The sequence below is a fragment of the Eurosta solidaginis genome, chromosome 3, assembly GCF_040869045.1.
Source record: "Eurosta solidaginis isolate ZX-2024a chromosome 3, ASM4086904v1, whole genome shotgun sequence".
Lineage (NCBI taxonomy): Eukaryota > Metazoa > Arthropoda > Insecta > Diptera > Tephritidae > Eurosta > Eurosta solidaginis.
The window spans coordinates 213896187-213907850 of NC_090321.1; the positions used below are offsets into that span (position 1 = coordinate 213896187).

The 11664-nt window shown below is 33.7% G+C and overlaps 2 protein-coding genes across 2 annotated transcripts in view; one reads left to right on the top strand and one right to left on the bottom strand.

The window, feature by feature from the left end:
- The window catches only part of LOC137245026 (cilia- and flagella-associated protein 206), a 28047-nt gene extending 25809 nt beyond the window's left edge, over positions 1–2238 (bottom strand). Inside the window, exons 1-2 of the mRNA XM_067775009.1 lie at positions 1792–2238; positions 1520–1700 (exon numbers count right to left, since the gene is read on the bottom strand). Of these exons, the coding sequence (XP_067631110.1) occupies positions 1520–1700; positions 1792–2238 (628 nt within the window). The remainder of the gene's footprint in view (positions 1–1519; positions 1701–1791) is intronic.
- The window catches only part of rig (rigor mortis), a 50155-nt gene extending 38983 nt beyond the window's left edge, over positions 1–11172 (top strand). Inside the window, exons 6-10 of the mRNA XM_067775008.1 lie at positions 6204–7144; positions 7232–7391; positions 10150–10300; positions 10378–10635; positions 10729–11172. Of these exons, the coding sequence (XP_067631109.1) occupies positions 6204–7144; positions 7232–7391; positions 10150–10300; positions 10378–10635; positions 10729–10846 (1628 nt within the window). The 3' untranslated portion in view covers positions 10847–11172. The remainder of the gene's footprint in view (positions 1–6203; positions 7145–7231; positions 7392–10149; positions 10301–10377; positions 10636–10728) is intronic.
- Positions 11173–11664: the final 492 nt, after the last annotated feature.

Consider the following 11664-nt stretch of genomic DNA (forward strand, 5'->3'; position numbering starts at 1 on the left):
TTGGGAAATGAAATACCATTGATATAAAGCTGTTTTTTGAAAAGATATAGCTTATTTTATTCGTCCATAACCCTTTTAAAAATCTTTTATATAAAAGTGGGCGTGGTCCCTAACCGATTTTGTTAATTTTCTTTAAAGCATTCCTTATAGTAAAGGCAACCTCTCTGCCGAATTTTGTTACGATTGGTTTAACGATTTTTGATTTATGATTAATAATATTTGTAAAATTGATTTTGTCACAAGTGGGCGGCGCCATGCCCATTTTAAAAAATTTTTTCAAATGTTTATCAAGAGTCTCAATAACAGTCCACATGTCAAATTTCAACATTCTAGGTGTATTATTTACTAAATAATCGGGTTTTTTGTGTTTTCCAAAATGTTATATATATAAAAAGTGGGCGTGGTTATCATCCGATTTCGCTCATTTACAATACCAGTCTATTCTGGGCCCAGGTAAGCTCGTGTACCAAATTTGGTGAAGATATCTCAATATTTACTCAAGTTATCATGTTAACGGACAGACGGACGGACGGACATGTCTTAATAAATTTTTTTTTTCGATACTGATGATTTTGATATATGGAAGTCTAGATCTATCTCGATTTCTTTATACCTGTACAACCAACCGTTATCCAATCAAAGTTATAATACCCTGTGTACAAGTACAGCTGGGTATAAAAAATAAAAGAAAGAAATAGCTGTTTATAATTTTGGTGGTTGTCGTTGATGTAGCAGTGCTTCACCTCTCCAATACGTGCGACCACTCACCAATTGTCATCAATATTCTTTAACGTCAGTCCAAGAAATCTTGCAGTTTCAACAGGGTTGTTCCAGAGAGAAAGGGTGTTTGTTAGAGGTGATGGCTCCACATTGCAATTGAAAAGATAGTTGTTGTCATGTGGGGACACGTTACAAGCGGGACATACATTGGGTATGTCGGGGTTGATTCTGGATAAGTAAGAGTTCAACCTATTACAGTATCCAGATCGAAGTTGAGCTAGAGTGACGTGCGTCCCCCTGGAGAGGTTTCTTTCGTCTACTTCGAGTTTAGGGTATTTGTCTTTAAGAGCGGGGTTCGCCGAGCAATCTGTGGCACCTTTTTTTGGATATCTCTGAAGGTCTTACCATGCTTCTTTTTTTATACGGCTGAATGCTTAAGTGCCGGATTTCTACATAGTGCCTACGGATATGACGTCTTAAGTGCCTGGGAGCCGTGCCTTTTCAATCATACTCCTAGGTTTCTGGGTATTTAGCAGAAACTGTTTGTTCAGTATTTCATTTTTCTCTTTGGATATTTTCGCCTCACTGTTCTTACGAAGACATCTCGTTGCACTTCTGAGCGCGGTGTTTTGACAGGCCAGCAGTTTCCTCCAGTGTGTTTCTTTTAGGCTCGGCGACCATATTGGGAACGCGTACAAGTTTTTTAGTGGTCAGAGATGTTTGTATAACGACCATGTTCAAAACCACAGTACACTTCTTGTATATTTATCTGTCGGTATAAATCAATATAATTACTCACTATCTCGCATATTTTCCTTCTCGCCATTTGGATCACTATTATTATAGATTAATATACCGCAAACTGTAGCTGTCAAGCGTTGCAAATATTCGAATCGATGATAGCGTTTTTTCAAAACAAAATTTTGCAAATCTCCATTGCTAAGTACGCTTTTAAGACTTTGGCGCGTCTGCTGCAAAAGCTGTCAAAATAAATAACACATGGAAAAATATATATACACAAAAGGCAATATCTTTTTTTCTTTCAATCCACGTTAGCCCATTCATACTTACAACATGATTTTTCGGATCGCCAATATTATAGCATGCTATAATGAATACTTGGATTTTGTACAACATTTCATCCAATTGTTTATCATTGCTCGTTTCTGGATATTGCAGAATACCCTCAATCAAATGTCGTAATTTGCTTTCGAAATTCTCTTCATAAATTTCTTTCATGGATTGAATTTTTAATGTGCGAAAATTTTTAAAATAAAACTGCATTTTTAAATTGCACATTGTTGGATTATTTGCATTTTTATATAATTCAATTGCATTTTGGCGCAACTTCATAATTCTGCAAATGTTTGCATCCATCTTGTCGAGTCCGAGGCGTGCATCGCGCGAAAGTAAATGCACGTAGAAATGTGCAAATTTTGCATCGATATGCAAATCATTATTTTGACAATCTTCCATGAATTCTGTGTAAATGCGATTGAAATGATCTTTTGTTGACATTTTTTTTTAGTTGATTGAATTTTTAATTTTATTTTATTGAATGATTTATCCTTTGTTTTGCACAAGCAATTCGCAATATCGATGAAATGTTTTTCACCGTTTTGGTTTGGTTAAAAGGTTACCCGTGACAACGTTAAGTCGAATATAAACAAATTTATTTCGGAAATTTTATTTTACCTATACTCCAATTATTTTTATCATGCACAAATTTTACAAATCAAGTTAGGTTTGAACAATGGGTTTGAAAGAAAACAATTGCAACAACTGTTGCCAAGTTTCTATTATTTTTTAAACGGTTTTATTTAGCTTGACTCTGTGTAGCGAGCGTTTTTTACGAATTTTGTAATTGAAATTTAAGTAACTTCCCGATAAACTACAAGCTTGAAACTTGGAATATGATTCAGAACCGGATGACAATGCAATAAAAAGAAGAAACAAGTAAGGAAGGCTAAGTTCGGGTGTAACCGAACATTACATACTCAGCTGCCAAATTACAGCTTGCAATACTTTTAAATTGCCTTCTTTTAAAAGTGGGCGGTGTTACGCCCATTGTCCAAAATTTTACTAATTTTCTATTCTGCGTCATAGGGTCAACCCACCTACCAAGTATCATCGCTTTAACCGTATTTGTTAATGAATTATCGCGATATGGAAAATTTCGAAAAGCCGAAAAAGTGGGCGTGGTTATTGTCCGATTTCGTTCATTTTAAATAGCGATCTGAGATGAGTGCCCGGGAACTTACATACCAAATTTCATTAAGATACCTCAAAATTTACTCAAGTTATCATGTTTACGGACATACGGACGGCCGGACGGACGGTCATGGCTAAATGAATTTCTTTTTTCGCCCAGATCATTTTGATATACAGAAGTCTATATCTATCTCGATTAGTTTATGCCGTTACGGGGTATCGTTATGCGAACAAAATTAATATACTTTGTGAACTCTGCTTAGCTGAGTATAAAAACTCCGGTAGATGGCGCATGGATCGATATATTTCAAAAAATCGTATTTTTGGCTCATATTTGGAACACATATTACATACAGATATAGAAACCGCTTTCTGAAAAAAATTCCCGCTAGGTGCCGCATGTGTCGAGATATTCAAAAAACTCGTATTTGTGGTATGATTTGGCTCATATTTGGAACAAATATTACATACAGTCGGTTACAAGTGATATCAAAATTCTTTGGAGTTCGAGGAGGGACAAGCATACGTGACGCTTTGGAAGGATTATGTGTGAAAGAGTTAGATTGTAACAAATTGTCAGGGCAGAGTCGTAATAATGAGGCACTAAATGAACTAAATAGAATGAGAAATAATAGGCAAATAAATAAAAACTAAAAACTTGAAAATAAAATAAATGAATGGTTTTATTGAACAGAATATCTACATTAGGTAATAATAATACTAAAACCTTGAAAATAATTAGGTAGGTCCTAGGTACTAGTCATAATACTCGTTATCAATCTAGCGCATTGATCAGACAAATAATTAAAAGCGTTGGGCGCGTGAAATTTCTAAAAACGTGAGGCGTAGCATGACCTGATTAAGGTGCAGTTTGTCTCACTTATACATGTATGAAAATATCATTTGTGAAGATTTGAGCAGTTGACTATCAATAGAAAATTTACGCGACCCACGCTTTTATTTGTCTGATCAACGCCCTAGATTGATGAGGAGTGTGATGACTAGTACCTAGGACCTACCTAATTATTTCACTGAAAGAAAAAGAGTGGTAAAATCAACCGAAATACTACGGGTCAATTCAACCGAAATTTCTGTCAATTTTTATCCATCGCAACAAGGTGTTGAATCAAATGCGCATAAATCGTTGATTCGTGATTGACCGTTTTAGTAGTCAACTAAACAAAAAAAGTTGCTTCATTACACTTTACCCATAGTTTTGTTAAATTAACAATTATTACTGTCGCTCTGGGAATACCAATCAAAACTGTTAATACGAAAGGGATTTCTGTTCTTTTGAAATTAGCAGTGCAAACAGTTAAATTAACCGAGTTTATTATCGAAATGACACAACCACTGAAATCTATTGAAATAACAAATATTTCTGTTTTTTCTAGATTAATAGCGTAAACTTTTGCATCAACAGAGTTTTCTGTTCATATGACATTAATACCTGTGGAAAAAATAAAAGACGGATAAATATATATTTAAACTTGCTCAGTTTTTTTTATTTGTATAAATTACACATAAGTACATTTCATTTCTAATGATTTTATTGCCATATTTAGTAATATTAATTAAAGGAATAATAACTTAAATCTGAATTCAAATAAACAAAACTTGTTCCGAATTACCATCGACAACTTTGTACGAAAGTATGTTGCCATATATATACGTAAATATGTGAATACATAAATCCGCATGATTGCTACATATATATTTGCTACATACATATTCACACACGCGTTAGTACATGCTCTAGCGAACCACATTGGCGTCGGTTTCAAGAACTTTGTTTCAACTTTTTCTTAAAAAAATGTTCACCATATTTTTATATTATAATTATAGTTATATTTGTGTACGCACATTTGATATAAAATGTTTCCATTTTCTTTGAATTTAAAACAAAAATCGGACAAATAAGTGGATATGTATGTACTTACTAACCGAACTTCAATTGGGCGTACACCAAATATGCTGGCACACATTAAACATTATACACTTTTATTAAACGCACTTTCACCAAATTTTATTTTTTATAATTTATTTTATTTATAGTTTTGAACTTCGCTGCACGTCACTTCACTTTTCAAAGAGAAATGAAAATAATAGTCACGAAACTGTTTCTCAATTCTTTCAGTTGCAGCTCATTCTCAATTTCTTCTCTCGCATGTAGAGTATCAAGTATCAAGTGTGGATTGTTTCTACAAAACTTGTAGTATAAATGTTTGACATAACATTTTAAATAGAGAACTTGTAAGTTATAGGAAAGTAAAGAATCAAATCGCGGGAAGATAATTCACCACTGGAGTAACTTTACATGTAATGCGGCAAGTTTAATTCTCGTAACACTTTAAGATGAAACGATTCCAAAACAACTCAAACTTTTATACTGTCGGAAACATCAACATTAAAAAAGGATGTTTTTTATTATCTTATTCCATCGTTCGCGTGAGTGAAAATTCGTAAAAACTTGAACAAAATGTTACTAACTTTGAAAAAATCCTGTTAGTTCAAACAAAAGTTTTGCAACAAGAGGGCGCAATTTTTCATTTCGCTTGGAGAAGTTGCAAAATTGTACCCCATAGATAGGTGCCCCGGGTATCGCATATTTTTTGCAGTGTTATGCACAGTAAATTCAAAAAATGGTTCTTTCGTTTTGTATTGATAACTGGAAAACTAGTTTTTTGTTGTTGTACCAATTTCTGTGTTTTTTTTTTTTTTGATTTGGTGGTTTTCTTATTTTGGTGTTTTTTTTTTAACAAGTGGCACCATCGTCATAAGTACAAAGTAGAGAGCGCAGTGAGCATAAAATTCTCTTTGAAATTTGCTCATGCATTGACTGTTGTTCGCTGTTGAAATAACCAGTGAGATCAGTTGTGTTAACAGAAAAATCAGTTAGATTTATTAGGAATCTGTCAATTTTACAGAATTTTGTTAACTTAAGAGCGACAATTGCTCTTCTGTTTAAATGACTAAACAAATTTGTTCACTTGACAAAAAACTCGGTCGAATTAACCATAATTCGATCAAAAACAACAGGACCGATTTGTTGATTTTGCTAGCACCATTTCTTTCAGTGTTTCTAGCTTTATTATTATTACTTAATGTAGATATTCTTTTCAATAAAACCGTTTAATTTAAAATTTGTTTAAATTATTTTGTTTTGACTTATTTATCATAATGCAATAAAACCGACCGGTGGGACAAATAAACTCAAAACAAATATTCTAAAAAATTTATTTTTCTTAACATCCGCATTTTTCTTCTCACAGATGCCCACGTTATACGCGAAGTTCAAAGTGTTTCAACGGTATCTGTACGTGGTCACATACTCTATGTCGGTACACAACGTGGCCATATACAAGTTTATCATCGTAATCCAAAACTTCCATACTCATACATTCTAATGCAAGATGCCCCACTAGCACCTCGCTATATTACCGAAATCGCATGGAGTCCAATTGCTACCGATCACGTTGCAGTTGTAGCCAATGCCAATAATATACACATACTCAAAGTGAATGGAGCGGATGGTCTACTAACACCTGTCCAACGTATTGAAATTAAAAACCCAAAAGCTGCAAATGCTTGCATTAAATGGAGTAATCATAATGCCAATGAATTTCTTACATGCGGTTTCGATGGTGGTATACGTGTGTGGGATTTAACTTATAGTACAAATGAAGAAAAATTCCTTAAACAATTTCCATGTCCAATGACATGTGGACTCTTTTTACCAACCGATGAAAATATTGTAATGTGCGCTGGTAAATCTACCTCAGTGGAATTATTCGATATGCGTTTAGAGGAATCTGTTGTTTATTCAACAGCAAAATGGAAACGTTCGAATGCGCACACCTTGGATTATGTGAAGTGGGCATTGAAAGTTGCAAATCATCCTGATGCAGCCAAACCATTGACCACAGCTGATAAGCGTCGCTCTAAACGTGCTATTGTTGGTAGTGGTGCTGGTGAACCATCTGGTACTTCAGAATATTCGAATGGTGGTGGTGGAGGTGGTGCTGGTGGTGGAGAGCAAAGTGAGAATAGTGAAGCTGTTGTTGATATGTTAGGTGCATTGAAATTAAATGAGACTGCAGACAAAAATGCTACAACAGAGCCAAAGGCAGGTGATAATGCTTCGGCACAGCAACAAGTGGTTAAGAAAAATGAAAACAAATTGACGACTGGTGGCGCCTCGATATATATGAAGGTGAATTAATCATGATAAATAAGTTTTGTTTTTGTTTTGTGTGTGTGTGCGTGCTAATTTTTATATTTTCTTTTGGTGTATTTCTAGATTCAAGCAACCCTCCTACATATGACAACAAAAGAATTGAATAAAGATGTTTTGGAGAAATTGAATATGGTTTTGAATAATACAGGAAGTGGCAAGAATTTATTGTGCGTAAAATTATTTGGCACCAAAATCGATGCGCAAAAGCTGTTGGCTGATGAATGTAAGCACATATGTATACACAGGCGGCTGAGTGAAATCAATCTTTTTTACCATTTCGACTCGAAAATGCGCCTTTCTTTAGAAACATCCTTTCTTATGCTTGCTTTTCACTAGGTCAAATTTGACCACAGACTTGGCCATATCATGAAAACGGCTTGTCATACAACGTCAAATGCGTTAGTCACCCGTTTTGACTACAAAGGACGTTTCATTGCTCAATTGGCCTATTAATTACACTATGCGGCAAAATAAATTTTTTTTTCTGGGTATTGGACCAAACCCATTTTTTTGTAGAGATTGAGGCTTAAGTAGACAAAGTGCTATCTCCGTTTTTCGTAGTTAGCCTCCAAAAATAGATATCGGCTTTCGAAGTTCGAAATTCTACATTTCGAAATTTTATCTTTTTTTGTTAACGCGTTCAGCAAATTAAAAAAGAAATGTGGTCGTGGTCCGCTCTTTTTCCTTATTTGAAGGGCTGAATTCGTTTTTTGAGACAGCTGTTAAACGAGGTGAAAAGTCAGATAGTCCCACGATAGTGGCTACTACTTTCATGTCCTCACATACTGTGCACTGGAATTTCTCGTACTGTAATTTTTCAAAAAAAAAAAAAAAGAATTCAGCCATTCAAATAAAAGATAAAGGCGGGTCACGACCACATTTTTACTTTTTTAATTTGCTGAAGGCGTTAACAAAAAATAAATAAAATTTCGAAATGTGGAATTTCGAACTTCGAAAGCCGATATCTATTTTTTGGAGGCTAACCTCGAAAAAACGGAGATAGTACTTTGTCTACTTAAGCCTCAATCTCTACAAAAAAGTGGGTTTGGTCCAATACCCAGCCGGCTGTAGCAGTGTTATAGACCGCACAAACAATTTGTTTATAGGTTTTGCACCAAACCATTGCTTTTAAGAGATTTATCATAAGTAAGTAAAATAGTAGCTCTTGGTTTTTCGAAGTAGCTCAAGCTTTTGTAGTACGAAAACGGAATTTTTTAATTGTTTCCTTTACAAGCCTCAATCACAAGTGTCATACGGACATTTTAGAAAAAACTAAGAGCCATATATTTCTTAGTTTTTTGTCAATTTTTACTATAACCGTAAAAAGAAAACAATGTTTACCATTAAAATAAGAAAATATGTGAGGGCTTACGCATGTTCTTATTTTTTAGTTTTTCAAATACAAAACAACTTCGAAAGCCCTTACCTATATTGTGCAGGTTAATTTTGATAACGAGAGAAATTACTCTCACTCTATGGTCCAATATCTTCAAAAAAATTGTTTTGGTCCAATATGCAACAGAGTGAAAACTGCAATGAAACACTGGGTTTTCGAAGATGCAGAAGTATAACTTCCCTTGTTTGATAATTTCGTAGATAGTGTACTTTCAATCAATTCTGCAGGTTGATTGGTAAATTTGATCTCACTCACAAAATAAGGAAATTTCGAAAAACTTGTTCAGTGCTTTTTGGATGAACTTGAATTGTTTTTTCTTCTAAAGCTTGGCGTTAGCGACCGTACCGACGCGCCGTTAGAATTCAACTTTGTAAATTTTTCGAATTATGTTCGAAGGTACTTCATCTGTTTTTAGATAAGCGTGTAATATGTTCATCTTTTATGATTGGCAGTATCGGCACTCTTTTATGGTTCCGTGTTTCGAAACTTGAACACATTGTTTTTCTGATTTTGCCGTTTTTCTTGCAGTACAAGTCAGAAAAATCTTCCAAGTTCTAATTATTTTCGAATTCATTGATATTTTTGTATGGCATTGAAACTTTTTTCAAAGTTGCCGTCTGTTACTAATTTTGCATGAGTTTGGAATATCTTTATCTTTTACTACAGGCGATGTGGGACTTTATAGTTCCTTAATACAAGTTCGAAAATTATTCGAAATTCGAACATCCTTTATTTTTTTTTTTTGGTTTATAATAAAAATACAAGTTCGAAAAATTTTCAAAATTTAACGTCGTTTTTATTTTCCTTTTTATACTCAGCTGAGCAGAGCGCACAGAGTATTAATTTTGTTCGCATAACGGTACCACGTAACGGCATAAACTAATCGAGATAGATATAGACTTCTGTATATCAAAATGATCTGGGCGAAAAAATAAATTCATTTAGCCATGTCCGTCCGTCCGTCTGTCCGTAAACACGATAACTTGAATAAATTTTGAGGTATCTTAATAAAATTTGGTATGTAAGTTCCTGGGCACTCATCTCAGCTATTTAAAATTAACGAAATCGACTATAACCACGCCCACTTTTTCGGTTTCGAAAATTTCGAAAAACCGAAAAAGTGCGATAATTGATTACCAAAGACGGATAAAGGGATGAAACTTCGTAGGCGGGTTGACATTATGACGCCGAATAGAAAATTAATAAAATTTGTGGACAATGGGCGTGGCACCGCCCACTTTTAAAAGAAGGTAATTTAAAAGTTTTGTAAGCTGTAATTTGTCAGCTGAGTATGTAATGTTCGGGTACACCCGAACTTAGCCTTTCTTACTTGTTTATAATAGAAACATAAGTCAGGAAAATGTTCGAAGCCTGAATTATTTAACGGTACTACTTGTTTTATAAACTTGATTTTTAGTTGTGCTGTGAAATGGCTCTTTCGAAACAAGATCTTCCAAAAAATGCTCTTCGAAATGTCATTCGAATTAAGGAAATATTGCAGGCAGCTGTCAATATGTCTATACACATTTCTACTTAAATGATTTAAAGCTAATCAAATAATTGTCTTTTAATTCATTTTCTTTAGTAAAACATCATAAATACTCTAGACATGTAAACATATCAAATTTATTTATGACACAACTAAATTCAACGATAAGAGAGGAAATACTTAGTTGTATACAAAATAAGCAGTTAAGCGAATGGCATGTAGCGATTGCGCCAACCATATCCTACGGGTATGTAAAAAATTTCCTTAAAGCAATTTCCTTTAAATGTAAATTATTACTTTTTTACTTTTTTCTCTAAATTTTAGCTTTTGGCAGAAATGCTGTCAGGCATTTGCCGATCAACTCTTGGAACAGGGCTATGCCATTCAGGCAGCTACTTATATTATAGCAACACATCGGCATATTGAAGCTATCGAATTACTTATGTCAAAACATTATTATAAAGAAGCGCTACTTATCGGACGCGTACATTTGCAAAAGGATGATCCCTTACTTTCGAATATCATTGATAAATGGATTTTACATTTGGATATGAATGGAAATTTGACTGGGTCAGCGTTAGTGTGAGTAATATTATTGCAAAAGAAACAAAAAAAAATTTGAATTTGAAAATATTTTATATTAATATTTTAATTATAATTTAATTCACTTTTTAGTTGCGTACTCTCGGGTCAAATGAATCGTGCATACGAAACTCTCGCCAAGGTGCGCAATGTTCATCCCGAAATAGAACGTGTTATGGTGAAGATGAAAAACAAACAACTTGTTAAATAGTAGGAAAAAAAAAAATATATATATATAATATATACAATAATAACAGTTATACAACAAATAACTTTTGTTACATGGATTTAGATAAAGAATTTTTTTCTACAATACCATAAGTCATGTAATGATACTGAAGTACTGAAGTGATTAAGAATTGTTTGAATTAAATTTGTTAATTTAATTTTTTTATGTAACATTTGAATAGTTTTTCCTTTATTATATTTTTTATACAATACGTACATACATACATAAATGTACTATATATATGAAATTTTAGTAGTGGATTTTGAAGTATGTATTTAACAATAAAATAATGCTATATGAAGTTACGAAAAGACGTAGAAAACATATTATTTTAATTTTTCAAAAAGGTAGTGGAATGCTGGCGAATTGGGCTTGGAATTTGGGTTTTATAACAAAAAAGTGATCAAAAAAGCAACAAAATTTTCACAAACTTCGAACCACGGCGAAAAACCGTTTGAGAATTTATGACTCAAGAATAAAATTGTGACGAACTCTGAGGATTTCTGTTGGTTATACATCTTCTGCTAACGATCGAATCTCTGAACGGTCGAATAAATAACTCCAATGGTCTTTATTTGGACTACTTTGGGAGTAGTACAATTATACTTCAATATCACGTACTTCACAAAAGCGCGTTTATATCAAACTGATTAGTTGTTCCTCAGCTTGCGCGGCTTTTATACTCGCTGTTTTGGCAGCTCTAACTTAACTTGACTTTTATTTATTATCTCATAACTGGGCCTCCTTCTTCTTACATTGAACTGTAATTCAGGACCAAACCAATTTTTGTAAAAAGATGT